Here is a 19,384-nt window from a genome sequence, read left to right on the forward strand (position 1 = left end):
ACTTGGGGCACACAATCAAAATAATTTAGTGCCTCTGTCATTGCTAATTTCTAGTTTAATTCAAATTAAGATAAATGTCTTGACTTCACGTCTTTTTGGTAAACTGCCATGGATACTTTTTAGAGATAACGGCCAATTTCTTAGTATTGTTTACATCATCAAATATCCTAATTTTTAGCCCATTACTACAATTCAAAATAAGTAAAGCATTATTGTACGAAATGGCAAATGCTAATCCCAGTTCTGACCTGCTTTTTCAGTTTTCAAGAGGAAAGGAGTTTCACGTTATTTGAGTTCCGTAAACGTTGGTAACAACAGAGATGTTCAAACCTAACCCTTCTAGATTTTATTCTTTCTGAAATGTTGACAGAACCATAGGGCTTATTTATTGAGTTTCATGAATGAGCTTTAGCTAGTTCCAAGAATTTTCTCATTGGTAAAATGATAAAATATTGTATGTATCTGTGTCTCGTGAAGTTTTTCTTTGGGAGCAGGTCAGTTACTTTCATCAGATTCTCAAGAGGGTTTATGGCCCAAGAAAACTTAAAAATACTGATTCAGTGAGAATTGAAACATTCATTAAAGTACACTGTATGCTCTAAAAAAATTATTTTCATATTTTAACAATGAAAGAAGGACAGGCTATCTAAAATCAAATGTCTTTCTGTTTACAGCTTGCAGTTATATCAGTTTTAAATGCATTGAAAGAACAGACAGGAATTTAAGTGATCTTAGAAAGGGAAACATATGCCACCTCAATAAATGTCTCCTCACCGAAAGAAAACTTACTGATTTGTTTTAATAATCAGGTATTACGCCATGCAGTTAAATCCTACCTGAAAGACTTTCAGGTATGAAGGAGATTTTAAAGTATTTAAGGGTGAAAGATACAAACTAATGTATCACTTAATTCTTAAGTGATAATATAAGATTTTACTGTCAAAAGACACGTATTTTTCTTAGATTTTAATGCTTTAATTTTTTCTTAACATCTTTATTGGAGTATAATTGCTTTACAATGTTGTGTTAGTTTCTGCAATATAACAAAGTGAATCAGCTATATGTATATATATATCCCCATATCCCCTCACTTTTGCATCTCCCTCCCAACCCTCCCTATCCCACCCCCCCCATCCCACCCCTCCCTATCCCACCCCTCTAGGTGGTCACAAAGCACAGAGCTGATCTCCCTGTGCTATATAGCTGCTTCCCACTAGCTATCTATTTTGCAGCTGGTAGTGTAAATATGTCAGTGCTACTCTCCCACTTCGTCCCAGCTTACCTTTACCCCTGCCCATGTCCTCAAGTCCATTATCTAGGTCTGCGTCTTTATTTCTGTCCTGCCCCTAGGTTCATCAGAACCCTTTTTTTTTTTTTAGATTCCATATATATGTGTTAGCATACGGTATTTGTTTTTCTCTTTCTGACTTACTTCACTCCGCATGACAGACTCTAGGTCCATCCACCTCACTACAAATAACTCAGTTTCATTTCTTTTTATGGCTGAGTAATATTCCATTGTATGTATGTGCCACATCTTTTTTATCCATTCATCTGTCAATGGACACCTAGGTTGCTTCCATGTCCTGGCAATTGTAAATAGTGCTGCAATGAACATTGTGGTACATGACTCTTTTTGAATTATGGTTTTCTCAGGGTATATGCCCAGTAGTGGGATTGCTGGGTCATATGGTAGTTCTATTTTTAGTTTTTTAAGGAACCCCCATACTGTTCACAGTGGCTGTATCAATTTACATTCTGAACAACAGTGCAAGAGGGTTCCCTTTTCTCCACACCCTCTCCAGCATTTACTGTTTGTAGACTTTTTGATGATGGCCATTCTAACTGGTGTGAGGTGATACCTCATTATAGTTTTGATTTGCATTTCTCTAATGATTAGTGATGTTGAGCATCCTTTTATGTGTTTGTTGACAATCTGTATATCTTCTTGGGAGAAATGTCTATTTAGATCTTCTGCCCATTTTTGGATTGGGTTGTTTGTTTTTTTGAGATTGAGCTGCATGAGCTGCTTGTATATTTTGGAGATTAATCCTTTGTCAGTTGCTTTGTTTGCAAATATTTTCTCCCCTTCTGAGGGTTGTCTTTTCATCTTGTTTATGGTTTCCTTTGCTGTGCAAAAGCTTTTAAGTTTCATTAGGTCCCATTTGTTTTTGTTTTTATTTCCATTTTTCTAGGAGGTGGGTTAAAAAGGATTTTGCTGTGATTTATGTGAAAGAGTGTTCTGCCTATGTTTTCCTCTAAGAGTTTGATAGTGTCTGGCCTTATATTTAGGTCTTTAATCCATTTTGAGTTTATTTTTGTGTATGGTGTTAGGGAGTGTTCTAATTTCATTCTTTTACACGTAGCTGTCCAGTTTTCCCAGCACCACTTAACTGAAGAGGCTGTCTTTTCTCCATTGTATATTCTTGCCTCCTTTATCAAAGATAAGGTGAACATATGTGCACGGGTTTATCTCTGGGCTTTCTATCCTGTTCCACTGATCTATATTTCTGTTTCTGTGCCAGTACCATACTGTCTTGATTACTGTAGCTATGTAGTATAGTCTGAAGTCAGTGAGCCTGATTCCTCCAGCCCCATTTTTGTTTCTCAAGATTGCTTTGGCTATTCGGGGTCTTTTGTGTTTCCATACAATTTGTGAAATTTTTTGTTCTAGTCTGTGAAAAATGCCATTGGTAGTTTGATAGGGATTGCATTGAATCTGTAGATTGCTTTGGGTAGTATAGTCATTTTCATAATATTGATTCTTCCAATCCAAGAACATGGTATATCTCTCCATCTGTTTGTATCGTCTTTAATTTCTTTCATCAGTATCTTGTAGTTTTCTGCATACAGGTCTTTTGTCTCCTTAGGTAGGTTTATTCCTAGGTATTTTATTCTTTTTGTTGCAATGATAAATGGGAGTGTTTCCTTGTCTTTCAGGTTTTTCATCATTACTGTATAGGAATGCAAGAGATTTCTGTGCATTAATTTTGTATTCTGCTACTTTACCAAATTCATTGAGTAGCTCTAGTAGTTTTCTGGTAGCATCTTTAGGATTCTCTATGTATAGTATTGTCATCTGCAAACAGTGAGAGCTTTACTTCTTCTTTTCTGCTTTGGATTCCTTTTATTTCTTTTTCTTCTCTGATTGCTGTGGCTAAAACTTCCAAAACTATGTTGAATAATAGTGGTGAGAATGGGCATCCTTGTCTTGTTCCTGATCTTAGAGGAAATGGTTTCACCTTTTCACCACTGAGAATGATGTTGGCTGTGGGTTTGTCATATATGGCCTTTATTATGGTGAGGTAAGTTCCCCATATGCCTACTTTCTGGAGATTTTTTATCATAAATGGGTGTTGAATTTTGTCAAAAGCTTTTTCCTCATCTGTTGAGATGATCATATGGTTTTTATCCTTCAGTCTGTTAATATGGTGTATCACATTGATTGATTTGCATATATTGAAGAATCCTTGCATTCCTGGGACAAATCCCACTTGATCATGGTGTATGATCCTTTTAATGTGCTGCTGGATTCTGTTTGCTAGTATTTTGTTGAAGATTTTTGCATCTATGTTCATCAGTGATATTGGTCGGTAGTTTTTTTTTGTGACATCTTTGTCTGGTTTTGGTATCAGGGTGATGGTGGCCTCGTAGAATGAGTTTGGGAGTGTTCCTCCCTCTGCTATATTATGAAGGAGTTTGAGAAGGATAGGTCTTAGCTCTTCTTCTCTAAATGTTTGATAGAATTCACCTGTGAAGCCATCTGGTCCTGGGCTTTTGTTTGTTGGAAGATTTTAAATCACAGTTTCAGTTTCAGTGCTTGTGACTGGTCCGTTTATATTTTCTATTTCTTCCTGGTTCAGTCTCGGAAGGTTGTGCTTTTCTAAGAATTTATCCATTTCTTCCAGGTTGTCCGTTTTATTGGCATATAGTTGCTTGTAGTAATCCCTCATGATTCTTTGTATTTCTGCAGGGTTAGTTGTTACTTCTCCTTTTTCATTTCTAATTCTCTTGATTTGAGTCTTCTCCCTTTTTTTCCTTGATGAGTCTGGCTAGTGGTTTATCAATTTTGTTTATCTTCTCAAAGAACCAGCTTTTAGTTTTATTGATCTTTGCTATTGTTTCCTTCATTTCTTTTTCATTTATTTCTGATCTGATCTTTATGATTTCTTTCCTTCTGCTAACTTTGGGGATTTTTTGCTTTAGGTGTAAGGTTAGGTTGTTTGAGATTTTTCTTGTCTCTTGAGGTAGGACTGCATTGCTATAAACTTTCCTCTAAGAACTGCTTTTGCTGCATCCCATACGTTTTGGATCGTCGTGTTTTCATTGTCATTTGTCTCTAGGTATTTCTTAATTTCCTCTTTGATTTCTTCAGTGATCTCTTGGTTATTTAGTAGTATATTGTTTAGCCTCCCTATGTTTGTATTTTTTAGTTTTTTTCCTATAATTGATATCTAGTCTCATAGTGTTATGGTTGGAAAAGATACTTGATACGATTTCAATTTTCTTAAGTTTACCAAGACTTGATCTGTGACCGAAGATATGATCTATCCTGGAGAATGTTCCATGAGCACTTGAGAAGAAAGTGTATTCTGTTGTTTTTGGATGGAATGTCCTATAAATATCAATTAAGTCCATCTTCTTTAATGTGTCATTTAAAGCTTGTGTTTCCTTATGTATTTTCATTTTGGATGATCTGTCCATTGCTGAAGTGGGGTGTTAAAGTCCCCTACTATTATTGTGTCGCTGTCGATTTCCCCTTTTATGGCTGTTAGCATTTGCCTTATGTATTGAGGTGCTCCTATGTTGGGTGCATAAATATTTACAATTGTTATAACTTCTTCTTGGATTGATCCCTTGATCATTATGTAGTGTCCTTCTTTGTCTCTTGTAATAGTCTTTATTTTAAAGTCTATTTTATCTGATATGAGTATGGCTACTCTAGCTTTCTTTTGATTTCCATTTGCATGGAATATCTTTTTCCATGCTCTCACTTTCAGTCTGTATGTGTCCCTAGGTCTGAAGTGGGTGTCTTATAGACAGCACATATACGGGTCTTGTTTTCATAACCATTCAGCCGGTCTATGTCTTTTGGTTGGAGCGTTTAATCCATTTACATTTAAGGTAATTATTGATATGTATGTTCCTATTACCATTTTCTTAATTGTTTTGGGTTTGTTTTGTAGGTCTCTTCCTTCTCTTGTGTTTCCCACCTAGAGAAGTTCCTTTAATATTTGCTGTAAAGCTGGTTTGGTGCTGCTGAATTCTCCTAGCTTTTGCTTGTCTGTAAAGGTTTTAAATTCTCTGTGGAGTATGAATGAGATCCTTGCTGGGTAGAGTGATCTTGGTTGTAGGTTTTTTCCCTTTCATCACTTTAATATGTCCTGCCACTCCCTTCTGGCTTGCAGAGTTTCTGCTGAAAGATCAGCTGTAAACCTTATGGGGATTCCGTTGTATGTTATTTGTTGCTTTTCCCTTGCTGCTTTTAGTATTTAATTTCTGATAGTTTGATTAATATGTGTCTTGGTATGTTTCTCCTTGGATTTATTCTGTATGGGACTCTCTGCAGTTCCTGGAGTTGATTGACTATTTCCTTTCCCATGTTAGGCAAATTTTCAACTATAATCTCTTCAAGTATTTTCTCAGACCTTTTCTCTCTTCTTCTTCTGGGACCCCTATAATTCGAATCTTGGTGCGTTTAATGTTGTCCCCGAGGTCTCTGAGACTGTCAATTCATTTTATTCTTTTTTGTTTATTCTGCTCTGCAGTAGTTATTTCCACTATTTTATCTTCCAGGTCACTTATCCGTTCTTCTCCCTCACTTATTCTGTTACTGATTCCTTCTAGAGAATTTTTCATTTCATTTTTTGTGTTGTTCATTATTGTTTGTTTGCTCTTTAGTTCTTCTAGGTGCTTGTTAAATGTTTTTTGTATTTTCTCCATTCTATTTCCAAGATTTTGTATCATCTTTACCGTCATTACTCTGAATTCATTTTCAGGTAGAATGCCTGTTTCCTCTTCATTTGGTCTGGTGGGTTTTCACCTTGCTCCTTCATCTGCTGCATATTTCTCTGTCTTCCCATTTTGCTTAACTTACTGTGTTTGGGGTCTCCTTTTTGCAGGCTGCAAGTTCATAGTTCTCATTGTTTTTAGTGTGTGTCCCCAGTGGGTAAGGTTGGTTCAGTGGCTTGTGTAGGCTTCCTGGTGGGGGGACTGGTGCCTGCGTGCTGGTGGGTGGGACTGGATCTTGTCTTTATGGTGGGCAGGGCTGCATCTGTGTGTGTTTTGGGGTGTCTGTGAACTTAGTATTATTTGAGGCAGCCTCTCTGCTAATGGGTGGGGTTGTGTTCCTGTCTTGCTAGTTGTTTGGCATGGGGTGTCTAGCACTGGAGCTTGCTGGTCGCTGGGTGGAGCTGGGTCTTAGCGTTGAGACGGAGATCTCTGGGAGAGCTCTTGCCGACTAATATTACATGAGGCTGGGGGGGTCTCTGGTGGTCCAATGTCCTGAACTTCCCTCCCACCTCAGAGGCTCACGCCTGACACCAGGCCGGAGCACCAAGACACCGTCAGCCACATGGCTCAGAAGAAAAGGGAGTAAAAAAGAAAGGAAAAAAAAATTTTTTTTAATAAATAAAATAATTAAAATAAAAAAATTATTAAAATAAAAAAATAATACTAAAAAAAAAGAGAGCAACCAAACCAATAAAGAAATCCACTAACGATAAGAAGTGCTAAAAACTATACTACGGTAAACATAAAAATCAGAAACAAGTCAGTCGCAGAAAGCAAACCCCAAGTCTACAGTTGCTCCCAAAGTCCACCGCCTCAATTTTGGGTTGATTCATTGTCTATTCAGGTATTCCCACAGATGCAGGGTACCTCAAGTTGATTGTGGGGATTTAATCCACTGCTCCTGAGGCTGCACGGAGAGATTTCCCTTTCTCTTCTGTGTTTGCACAGCTCCTGGGGTTAAATTTTGGTTTTGGCCCCACTTCTATATGTAGGTTGCCCTCGGACTTCTGTTCCCACCCAGACAGGACGGCGTTAAAGCAGTGGCTGATTAGGACGCTCTGGCTCACTCATGCCGGGGGGAGGGAGGGGTACGGTAGTTATAATCGGAATGCGAGGCGAGACTGCAGCGGCAGAGGCCAACACGACATCACAACAGCCTGAGGCGCGCCGTGTGTTCTCCCAGAGAAGCTGTCCTTGGATCACACAACGCTGGCAGTGGCGGGCTGCACAGACTCCGGGGGCGGGTGTGTGGATAGTGACCTGTGCTTGCACACAGGATTCTTGATGGCTGCAGCAGCAGCAGTAGCGGTTCATGCCCATCTCTGGGGTCCGAGGTGATAGCCGCGGCTCACACCTGTTTCTGGAGCTTGTTTAGGCGGTGCTCTGCCTTCTGTGGGCAGACAGGGAAGGAATCCCCTCTCCTCGCGCACCCCGACACAATGGTCTCTTGCCTCTTAGGCAGGTTCAGAGTTTTTCCCGGACTCCCTCCCGGCTAGCTGTCGCACACTAGCCCCCTTCAGGCTGTGTTCACACAGCCAACCCCAGTTCTTTCCTTGGGATCTGACCTCTGAAGCCCGAGCCTCAGCTCCCAGCCCCTGCGCACCCCAGCGGGTGAGCAGACAAGCCTCTCGGGCTGGTGAGTGCTGGTCGGCACTGATCCTCTGTGCAGGAATCTCTCTGCTTTGCCCTCTGCACCCCTGTTGCTGCACTCTCCTCCGTGGCTCTGAAGCTTCCCCCCTGCCCACCCCGTCTCCGCCAGTGAAGGGGCTTCCTAGCGTGTGGAAACTTTTCCTCCTTCACAGCTCCCTCCAGAGATGCAGGTCCCGTCCCTATTCTTTTGTCTCTGTTTTTTCTTTCTTCTTTTGCCCTACCCAGGTACGTGGGGATTTTCTTGCCTTTTGGGGAGTCTGAGGTCTTCAGCCAGCGTTCAGTAGGCGTTCTGTAGGAGTTGTTCCTCGTGTAGATGTATTTTTGATGTATTTGTGGGGAGGAAGGTGATCTCCACGTCTTACTCCTCTGCCATCTTGAAGGTCCCCCCTAATGCTTTAATTTTTAAAATAAATTTCAATTTAGACAAAATGTCCTTCATCCAATTTCCAAGTAAATAAAAATCTACAAAAATCCTTTAGAAACCTTCAAATTAATAATGTGATTCCACAAAACTGCTCTAACCTTAATAGAAAAAAAAAAAAAAACTAACCACAAGCATTTCTTGAATTATGGATACAGTATGATAGAATATTCAAGAAGACCATTAGGCCTTGACTAGTTTTTCAATAAAAAATTGTACAGAATTCAGGAGCCTCCACTTTTCATACAGGGATGACCCTCAGTTGGCTTAGGTGGTTAAATGATTCACCAGCTCCAAACAATTGCTTTGGGCATAATACATCTTTAAAGGAAAGGTAAGTTCTTTCCCTCTTTTCCAAGATATTTTTTGGGTTTATCTTATGTAAGTAAAAAAATAAAATGAAAAAACCTCAGTTTTTTATATAATATTTTTTTCCCAAAATAGTGTTGGCCAGTAAATTAAATCCTTTGAAACTAGGTCAGAGAAGCTCCCGAATAGAATCCCAAATAGACAAGGTGAGGGCAAGCCAATTTGAAAAATTTGTTTTAATATTTAAAACTGCCTTTTAAAACTTATCATTGTTATGTGAGAGGTATTCAGATCCAGTGAAATAGTACTGATAAGTTCCATGGGATTCCTAAAAGATCTTGTAAGCCTTGAAAGATCTTATGAGGTACTTAAATCAGTATAGTTGTGCCTTTTTTCCCTGTTTAAAAGAAGCGGAAATGAATAAGTTAAAAGGCATTTTCCTAACCCTGACTGCAAATCACAAGCTTGAGGCTGCTTGAAGCCAGCTGGCATGGTGCCCATTTACAGTAAGTTGTTTACTCCTTGTCGACCAATCATGCCACAAAGAATGAATGCCTACAGACAGAGTCAGACTGTCTTTTCAAGACAGAGCAAAAGAGAGGTTTATAAGCTTTATTAAATTCTTAGAGGTATTACTTTTAATACTGCTCTAAAATATTATAATCCAGTTTCCATAACCTCAGCGTTTTAAAGTCAAATAATTGCCTCTCAATAGACAATCTTAAAATAATAGTTTATCAGTGGAATGAGTGGTGTCCTCTAATCATTTTAAGTACCTTTTAAGTATAACTTTTAAAGGCTACAATATCTATCTTAAAATGGATTTGAACTTAATTAGACTGAAACTTTTAAATACACAGTGTTTAGCAGATTGAGAATAGTAAAAGAAACAGAATGTCCAGAGGAAGAGTAAAAAACAGAAAAAATGAACTCTCATTAACAAGAGAGACGTGGGTAAGAATAACATGATGATTCAAACAAGTGATTCCTGGTCTGCCCTCAGAAATCATGTTTGCTACCTGGCACTTGGAGAGCCTCTTCCCACCCACACTGGCTAGTTTAGGGAAAACCAGGTAGTAATAAACCTTTTTCTTTTGGACCAAACTTGTCTACTATTGCTGTTCCCTAAATGTCTCCCCAAGGTTATCTGCCATCATTGTTATCAGCTGCCATTGAAAAGTTCAGAACATATCTTTCACTCAGTGTGTTCAATGAATGTTAAAATGAGTGACTGACAGACATAAAAAGGGAATGTCTCATCAAATAATCCTAGAATCAAGTCACCAACCATTTTGAACAAACCCCAGCTCAAAGGGCCCTAGGAACCAAAAGTACTTTTTTTTTTTTTTCAAAAGTACTTTTAAAGCTGCATATCTGGAGCAAAAAGATGCCCAAACACAGAAATGATAGATACCTTCAACAGCCTCTGTGGAAAGAGGACGAAGCTAGTAAGACCACAGAAACATCCAAAGCTAACTACTATAAAACAGAAAGCACTATTATGTACGACTTGGTGTCTCTGGCTTCTTCCTTATATGCTTCTTGAGTCAATTTTTCAGTAGGTTCTAGAGACTTATACCTTTTACTATTAGAGGACCCTAAACAAATCATTTCATGACAGACATTTTCTAGTTATCTCAGTAATTTTACCTAATTTCCAAGCCCAAATGGCAGAGTGAATCATTTTATTAAATGTAGGATTATTTAGGCTCTCGGAGCTAGTATGGGTTGTTTTTTGTCTGTTTGTTTCTCCATGTTCTAAGTCCGTTATGCCCAGTAAATTCGGAGTGTTAGTTCCTGCAACCTTTGGTCCTATAATAATAATTCTTCTGCCATGTCTTTAACTTTTTTGTGTTTCTCAATTTCCATTTCTTTAAAAAAATCATGTGCAAATTGTATCAAATAACTTACTAAATTATCCTATACTACTTTCTAAAAAAATTAGGGGTGGGGGGTTTAGTGTTAATGATCATCATACTTAGGTTAAATTTCTCTTTTAAGAGCCCCGAAAGAGGCCCCGAAAATATACACAGAGTACTGGGACTAGTTACAGGTCAGAGTACATGATATTTCTAAGATCTCACTAGGGTGTGAGGTTTAAATTAGACTTCACTAGGTAAATAAAATCAAATTCTATCTTTGTTACAATAGTTAATACCTGGAAAGGTGCCAGACTCATGGCCTTGAGAATTATATAGTTTATAAACAGGATTTCAAAATAATGATGAGGCAAAAGTGGTACTTCCTCACTTCCTCAGTCACTTCTAAACCCAAAGGGCTAACAATCATCAATTATTCATTAAATAGGTTGAAAGTTTTATTTTATATGGGTAATGTATTTCCTAGTACATTTGCTACAGGACAGCAAGTTGGTTTGTCAACACAATGATAAATAGCCTGGTAATAAGATTATGCATAGTATTGACAAAATTCAAATTTAATAGGTTGATAATTAAATATAATTCTTCTATAAATAGTTCCATTTTTCAGATAGATTTCTAACCTCACTTTCCCTTTCAATTTTAACCAATGAAAAAAACATAAACAAAAAACAGTTTTGTTTAACAAAACAACTCTATTCCGTACAAAATTGAGCATCAAAGCATGAGAAAGCTGAAACTGAAGGAAATCAAAAGATGTACATTTTACCTATTAAGTGAAAAATAATCCTATAATTAAAAAAATTTAAATGAATTCTGTAATCCTCATTTTAGAGCTGAACGAAAGAAGGGCAATGTAGGCACTACAAATAGGGTAATGAACTACAAGTAGGGTAATGCCATAGGCTTTTTTTCCCTCCTTTTCTTCACCTCCCCCACTATTTTTTATAAAAGTTTTTCAGAGTAGTACCTTCAAATTAGCATTTTTAACATTCGATAAGAAAGAAAATTCTGTGGTATTAGTTGTCCTCACTGAAAAATACATACCTTCATAACTGTAATTTAATTGTCTCATATTAAGGTGGTATGTATTCCTAAGTATCATCTCATCTTCCCCCAAGCCTCACCTTCCCTTATATAGTTGTTAGACATCCAGAACTAAAAGTAGTTGTGAAATTTTGGTTAATAGGTAACCAAAAAACCTGAGGTAAACAAGAAAAAACTTTAGCAGATATTTTCTTGAATATCTTTTCAAGCCAAATGAACAGTTCTTTCATCTGAAAACAGCCCAGTTAAGATGCCTTGATCTTTAGGTTATTATGTGCTACTGAATAGGAAATTTATTTTCAGTAAAGTATGTCAGGATTTGGCTAAATGGGGCTGGGCTACAAGGAAATGAAAGTAGACATCTCTTCTCTTCGTATCCTCTCTTAGCAGCAGCTCTTCCCATTCCCCACCCCAACAAACAAAACATTTATAGAATTGTTAAGTTTTGTTCTTTTTACTTCTTTATTCATCCTTTCAAATATTTTGCTGCCATTTTCCAAAAGACATTATTATTTAACATTCAGTATACAGAGAATTCTCCATCAGAGATGTTTTTTCTTAATCATATTCAGTGAGACCCATGTTAGTTCAGCAGTGGACAGGTCACAAGAGGACATGAGAAAGGAAGAAAGGCTCTGGGACACCTGCATTAACAGCAAGTATTCCACACAAGTAAATGATGTAATTTTGAAGAGGGATAGCCTTAATGTCGTTTTGATCATGAGTCATGAATATCGTAGCATCCTCTGAACACTTTAGCCATTACAACCGTCTAATATCTGGTACCATTAAATATTTCTGAAAGGAATTCTACTGTGTAAATGTTACCATAGAAATCTGAACACAAGAACCTCGTAACTATTCTCTTTGTCTGTAGTTTTACCTGCTTTAATCCGTTTTCCTAAAACAAGAGTTTTCAAGCCCTTAGCTGCAAAATCCTTCGTTTTAAAAAGTAAACCTTATGCAGAACCCCCAACACATAAAACAGGTAGAAGTGATATTATACTGATAAAGCATATTTTATACAAAATCATAATACTAATCTATATAGGAAGCAATCAGATCAGTGAAGCTGTTTTGCTAAAACCAGTAAAACTGAAATTGGAATGCCAGGCTTACCATCAAACTTGTATTTGTATTTAAACAGAGTTTGGAAACCACTGCCCTAAAACCTCACATTGTCTCCATTATCAGCCCCAAGCCTCATTTCCAAACCTCTATCAAACCTTCTTTTCCTTATAAAAATAAAGCCCGAACTTTAACAAGGCCCACCAAAATCTGGACTGTAACATATCTCTCACCAATTTCTTGCAGCAACTGTCTTCCAGTCAGTATGTTTTCTCAGTGTCCTTCAATATGCCAACTTAAATTCCTTCATTCATTTACTTAACGTATATGTTCTGAGTGCCTATAATGAACCTCTAGATTTTTGCTTATTCTGTCCCTTTTTGCCTTAGAATCTTCCTCAATGATCCTCAACAAAAGCTTTCTCCTCTTATTTCCCAAAGTACTCAGTGACTTCTGCCTTTATTAATTAATGGGCCACATGGTATATAGTCAATACTAATAGAGAAATGTACCAAAGTACACAATTGTTTCCTCGGTTTGGATTTTTAAAAATCAAGCTTTTATTTCTACTAAAGAAAATAAAACCACTTTTGAATTTCAAAATTACAGATTTGAGTTTCATGTATTTTATAGGAAAAAGCATACATGAATGCATAGTTTAATTTAAGTGGTATGTGTGGTTTCAGCTTACTCTGTTGAGTAATTAAAAATTTAAAAGCCACAGTGACACTGTGAAAAGCTTACTAGGCTGCAAAAGAAAAGCCACATTTTTCACATACGTGATTAAAGAATAATTATCCAAGGTATTTTTTATAGCACAATATTTGATCAAAATTTTGTAATATAAAAATTTTTTTGAAATATACTAAATGCATGAGTTCTAATCTCTGCCACTATTTGCAAACTTAGTAAAACTACTTCTAGTGGATTATATATGATTTGGTTTTGAAAGATGTTTAGATTTTTTTCTCTGCAATTTTATGTACTATCAAGCTATTTTTTAAACAAATTGGTAAAAGACGCCAGCCTTGTTTCAGAGAGGACTTGAATCAGCTTTAAAAGATAGGTAAAATTCAAGGTGGTAATTTTAAAGAGGGTGAAGTTTTCAAGCTCATCAATTACATTTCTATAGGAGTAGCTTACTAGATCACTGTTAAATTATTTAGAAACAAAATATTCAGGATACTCTCAGACTTTTTCTTTGCTGATTAATATAAGACTAATCTAAAATTTACTACTGCCACATAAAACATCAATATAAGAATAAAGAAATTTACCCATATTTAATCACATAGTTGCCAAAAGTGGTACTAGACTTTGTCTTACCTGTAACATATAATGAAACATTAAAGACATTGCTCCACCTACTGCTGTTTCTTTGGTTTCTGTTATCTCATTAAGGGACTCCTGTAAAGCAACTGATAAATAGTAAGCAGAGTGACTTCCAAGTTAAGCACACAGCCTAGCTCTACTGTAAATTGTCTCCACTATAAACTGACAGCTACTGCTGTACAGCACCTAAAAAGTTTTGTCTAGAGTCTATCCAGTGAAAAATAAAAACAAACAAAGCACACAGAAGTTACAACATACTGATTACTATTTAAAATAAGTTAAATACCCCACAGAAGAAGGAATGGGGATGAAGAAAAATAATCATGTCGCAGAACAATTCTGGATGGAGCATTTTCCTTTCAGCAACTGGAGAGTACTGGATATTTAGGTTGAAAACAGATTAGAGCTGTTTATCTAAACTCAGTCAATAGCTTTCTTTTTTGATTGTTAGATTAAGCTAGTTTTATTGACTATAAGTAGGAAGCACTGCTGAATGACAGAAGACAAACTAGGCAGCAACGATACAGGAATTAATGTCCCTGGATTAAGACCTTTGGATTATGGCATAATTAAAAATAATAAATTTTAATAGAATTATAAAAGAAAAGGAAATGAAAGATAAGTTAATTGGCAAAAGTCTTCTATCAGTTATTTCCTAGACTATGGAGAGTCTTTTTTTTTTTTTTCATTGCCTCTTTGATCAGGTCTTTATTCAAAATCAGCTGTCCAAAATGATTTGACCTTTACAGAATAAACAAATTTAAGTTTATGCAGCAGCCTTCTTTTCTTCTGTGGCGGGTTTTTTTTCTGTGGGCTTCTTTTTAGTGGGCTTCTTTTCAGATGCTGGTTTCTTGGTCACTGCAGCCTTTTTTCCCACCAAAGGCTTCTTTGGTTTCTTCAGCTTCTCAATGCAAACAGCCTTCTTTCCTTTCTTTTCCACCACAGGCTTCTTGCCTGGAACCTCTTTCTCATCTGATTTGGCTTCTAGTGCTGCTGCTGCCCTATCCATCTGGATTTTGTGGTTCTTGGCCTGGCGAAGAATGGTGTTCCGGCTCATCGTCTTTGCATATGGGTTTAGCTTCAACATGATTCTCAGGTTTTTCAGTGGATTCTTCTTCAGGACTCTGCGATGAACCTTCTTGCATGGTGCCCGGAGGGCTCTTTGGATCTCTGGGCTTTTCAAGATTCTGCTAAGGTGTGTGTTGAGCATCTTGTGCATGGGGAGGTTGTAGTTACTCCCGAGGAGGCAGCTTTATGCCAAGTGCCATACAGCTCCTGTAACTTGGGGAAAGCACTTGCAGTCCAAATGCAGGAACGTCCCACACGCCCACTAGGAGCAAGTTTCAAAATATTCAGTTTGCTTACATTAAGCAGAGTAATTCCAGGGATGTTTCTGAAGGCCCTGATGATACCACTGTCCTCATTATAGATGATGCAGGGTCCCCTGCGCTGGATACGGCGACGGTTTCTCATTTTGCCTTTGCCAGCTCTCATTCGCTGTGAGGCGTAGAACTTTTTGATATCATTCCAGGCCTTAAGCTCCTTCAGAAGCAAAACAGCCTCCTTGGTCTTCTTGTAGCCTTCAACTTTATCTTCAACCACCAATGGAAGTTCAGGAACTTCCTCTATACGATGACCTTTAGACATGACCAGCGCTGGTAAAGCCGAGGCAGCCAACGCAGAGCAGATGGTATATCGCTTCTGCATTGTATTCACCCTGTGGTGCCAACGTCGCCAGGTCTTGGTTGGCGCAAACATGAGCCCCCCCACGACACATATTTCCAAAAGCACCCTGGCCAGAACAGTGAGTGCTGCCACCTCGAACCCTGGGAATTTGAGCCACAGCTCTGCCAGTACCCCAAGACTCAGCACTGGTTTGATGACCTGCTAATTCACTGGCAGCATAGGGCTGTCTGTTGTTTTTGCGCAAGTTGGTGTGAACAAAATTCACAATATCTGATTGAATGGGAGCCTTGAACACAGCAGGCAAAGTGACATTTTTGCCAGATGACTCCCCCTTTTCAGAGTACACTGATATCAGTGGACGAGCACACGCCACGGCGAGGAGAGGAGAAGGCCACCCTCCCCTCAACCCAGCGGCTCCCACAGGAAAAGCCGATGGAGAGTCTTGATTCGGTGATAAATCAAGCATTCCCCGTTTCTATACACAATGCTTTTTAAAAATCATTTGTGACAAGTGAAAAGACACATGTTTTACAAGGGGGTGTGGGGATGAGGTGGGTAATGTCCTATTCCAAGAAAGCTAAAGTATACTACAGAATCCCCAGTTGTACTTCATTCTAAAGATACAATATTCAGTGATATATTTCTATACTTCACACGTTCTCTGATTTTTTTCCCCCCTTTATCACTGAACAAAAAGTACACCTGATTAAGTGTAAGGAGCACGCAGGTAAAGCCAGAGACTGACTATCTGGTGCACACTCACAATTTCTATCACTGTCCTAATTTTATTAAATATAGAAACCCAACATTTTAATCCCTAAATCAGCACCATAATTTTTTCTATTTTCAATTAATTTCACTAAAATTACATAAAAATATAATATAACAAATGGCATTTGAAATAAATTTTAAAACCCTAGAACTCTTTCTTCAAAGAAAAGCTTCACTGGAAATAAGGTATGTAATAAAACCTGGGTAGATTTCTCTGTGTTAGACCCCATCTCCTGGAGTTACCACTATAGTTCGTGACAGTTCTTCAGAGTAGTCTGAAAAACACTACTAAATTAATCAGTTGCTCAAATACCACCATACAGATAAAGATGACACTACTACTGAAACTTTTGGATGGTGGGCAGTACCACCATAGAGTGGCTTGAAATGTTTGTCAGCTGCTATAAGAATTTTCTAGGTTTACCAAGAAAAGCAGTTTGGTGGAAAAGGCATAACTATGTACTTTGCAAACAACTGCAGCTTCTTTACAAAATAGCTCATTTGTTCCAAAGTCGAACTTGTGACAGTTCAGGACCACTTGTGTAGTAGCCAATATACAAGACGATAGATTGTAAAGTTAAGACCAACAGTAAAACAGTTTGCAAGAGCTCTAATGCTGGCTTTTGGTGAATATGAATTCATTTTCCAAACCAAAGGGCCATAATAGTATTTTCCATTATTCAGAATTGGAGAGACTTCAGAGAAAAAACGTTTGGGTTTTACAAAAAGCACTTTTAATATAAGAGAGTGAAATTAGCACTCTGTAATGACCTGTATGGAAAAAGAATCTAAAAAAGAGTGGATATATGTGTATGTATAACTGATTCACCTTGCTGTGCAGCGGATACTAACACAACGTTGTAAATCAACTATACTCCAATAAAAATTTTAAAAAAGAGAGTGAAATTAGCAAAAATGGTGGAGTAAGGAACTCCAGATTCCACCCCCCAAAATGAGCAAAGAATAAAAAGGCACAAACGGTCAGAACCAATGTTTCTGGAACCCTCAAAGGCTTGCAGCAACCCAGACAAAGCTTATTCCAACACCCTTCCCCCCCCCCCCAGCCCTGCCACTGATTCTTGGTTAAGAATAGCAAACTTTGTGGTGTTTTTAACTTACCCAATCCCATCCCCTACTCTCCAGCTTAGCAGTAGTCATGAAAATAACAGCCCACATTCCTAGTACCAGAGGTAGTAAAATGAACCGTATTTGCAAAGAATTCTAATTATTTGTTCTGACCATTCTGGTGGCTCCCTAGAAGACCACCTCAAAAGGACTGTCTTTATTTTGCCTAACTCAGACCTGGCTCAGTGCTAAAGTGCTATATTTCAGCGGTAGGGGGCAGGGTTGCAATGTGTGGCTGGGGGTGAGGGATTTGTTGGCAATGTTCATGCTAATGTCTTAGTTTGCTGTTGCTTGAGGTGATGGATAACAGTTCGGGGCAAACAATAAACTAACCAGAAAGCTTAGAAGGAAAGTCTGGAGCTTTGAAAAGGTCTGACATATTCTGGAAATCTAGAAGGCCAAATGCATGGCCTCAGGAAAGATCTAAGAAGGCCCTAGGATTTCACCTCCTATTGACCTTGAAGCTCTATGGAAGCTGGAAGTAAAGGCTAAGGCAGAGTTGTAAATTCCAGGAGTTAAAAGTTAAAGGCTCACCCTAACACACACACTGAGCCCCCGGGCAAAGATTGGAAAATTTTATTGTTTCCAGATATTTAATAAAACCACTGTTCAATCATTAATTGACACTAAGCAAATGGAACAGAGACTTCAGGGTCCACAATATACAAAGAATACAACCTTTACAGAATTAGTTCAAACAGTCACTAAACAAACAGCATCTACAATACACATCGAAAACAACAAACACTGCAAAGGGGCAAGAGGTACCATATTGTAATATTTGAAATATCCAGTTTTCAAAAAAAATTACAAGGTATGCAAAGAAATAAGAAAGTATGGCACATGCACAAGAGAAAAGAATAGAAGCTGACTGAGGAAACCTAGATGTTGATCTTTCTAGACAAAGCTATTTTAACTGTGTTCCATGACATAAAGTAAACTATGTCTAAAGAAATTAAAGGAAAGTAAAAACAAAAATGTATCATTAAATTGAGTAGATTAATAAAGAGATATTATAAAACTGAACCAAATGGAAATTTTGGAGCAGAAAAGTATAATGACTGAAATGAAAAATTCACTGTTGGGGCTCAAAAGCAGATGTGAGCAGGCAGAAGAATCAGTAAACTTGAAATGGAAAAAACAAACAAAAACACCAGAGGCTCAGAGACCTGTGGGACACCATGAAATACACCAACATATGCATAATGGGAGTCACATAAGGAGGAGAGAAGGGGGCAGCAAGAATATTTAAACAAATAGTGGCCAAAAATATGCCAAATTTTATGAAAAGTATCCAAGAAGCCCAACAAACTCCAAAAGAATAGACACAAAAAGATCCACACATAGGGACATAATAAACTATCAAAAGCTAAAGACAGAATCTTGAAAGCAGCAAGAAAGATGCAACTCATTATGTTCAAGTGATTCTTAATAAGACTAACAAGTGATTTCTCATCAGAAACTACGCAGGGGCAGGCCAGAAGACAGTAGGATGACATATTCAAAGTGCTATAAGAATTCAGAGTTAGTCAAGAATTCTATATCTGGCAACACAATCCTTCAAAAATGAAGGAGAAATTAATACCTTCCCAAATAACAAAAACTGAAGCAGTTCATCATTAGAAAACCTGCCCTCCAACAAATGCTAATGGGAGTTCTTCAGGCTGAAATGAAAAGACACTACACAGTAACTCAAATACACATGAAGAAATAAAGTACACAAGGAAAGGTAACTACATAAGTAAATGCACAAGACAGTGTAAATGTACCTTTTGTTTATAACTCCTTTTCCCTTTCTTATTGAAAAGACAACTGCATCAACACTAATTATAAATCTAGGTGGATAGGCACACAATATATAAAGATGAAATCTGTAACAGTAACAGACAATCTAATATAGAGATATATATAGACAATATGTAATCTCCAGGGTAACCAGTAAGAAAATAACTCAAAAAATAGAGTAAAAGAAATGACAAGCGAATTAAAATTATCACACTAGAAAACTTTAATACAAAAGAAGATAGTAATGGAGAAACTAAGGAACAAAAGAGTCCTCCTTGCCAGTAATTATATTAAATAT

The 19,384-nt window shown here is 37.6% G+C and overlaps 2 protein-coding genes across 10 annotated transcripts in view; both read right to left on the reverse strand.

Moving 5' to 3' along the window:
* The window catches only part of NR3C1 (nuclear receptor subfamily 3 group C member 1), a 123,927-nt gene that overhangs the window by 63,659 nt on the left and 40,884 nt on the right, over positions 1 to 19,384 (reverse strand). The gene's annotated exons all lie outside the window — the stretch shown is intronic.
* Positions 14,486 to 15,871, reverse strand: LOC133089536 (large ribosomal subunit protein uL4-like). The gene is given in 3 exon segments (XM_061187600.1): positions 14,486 to 14,964; positions 14,967 to 15,477; positions 15,479 to 15,871. Coding segments are annotated over 3 exon segments (1,383 nt in total).

Source organism: Eubalaena glacialis, chromosome 4 (genome assembly GCF_028564815.1).
Source record: "Eubalaena glacialis isolate mEubGla1 chromosome 4, mEubGla1.1.hap2.+ XY, whole genome shotgun sequence".
Lineage (NCBI taxonomy): Eukaryota > Metazoa > Chordata > Mammalia > Artiodactyla > Balaenidae > Eubalaena > Eubalaena glacialis.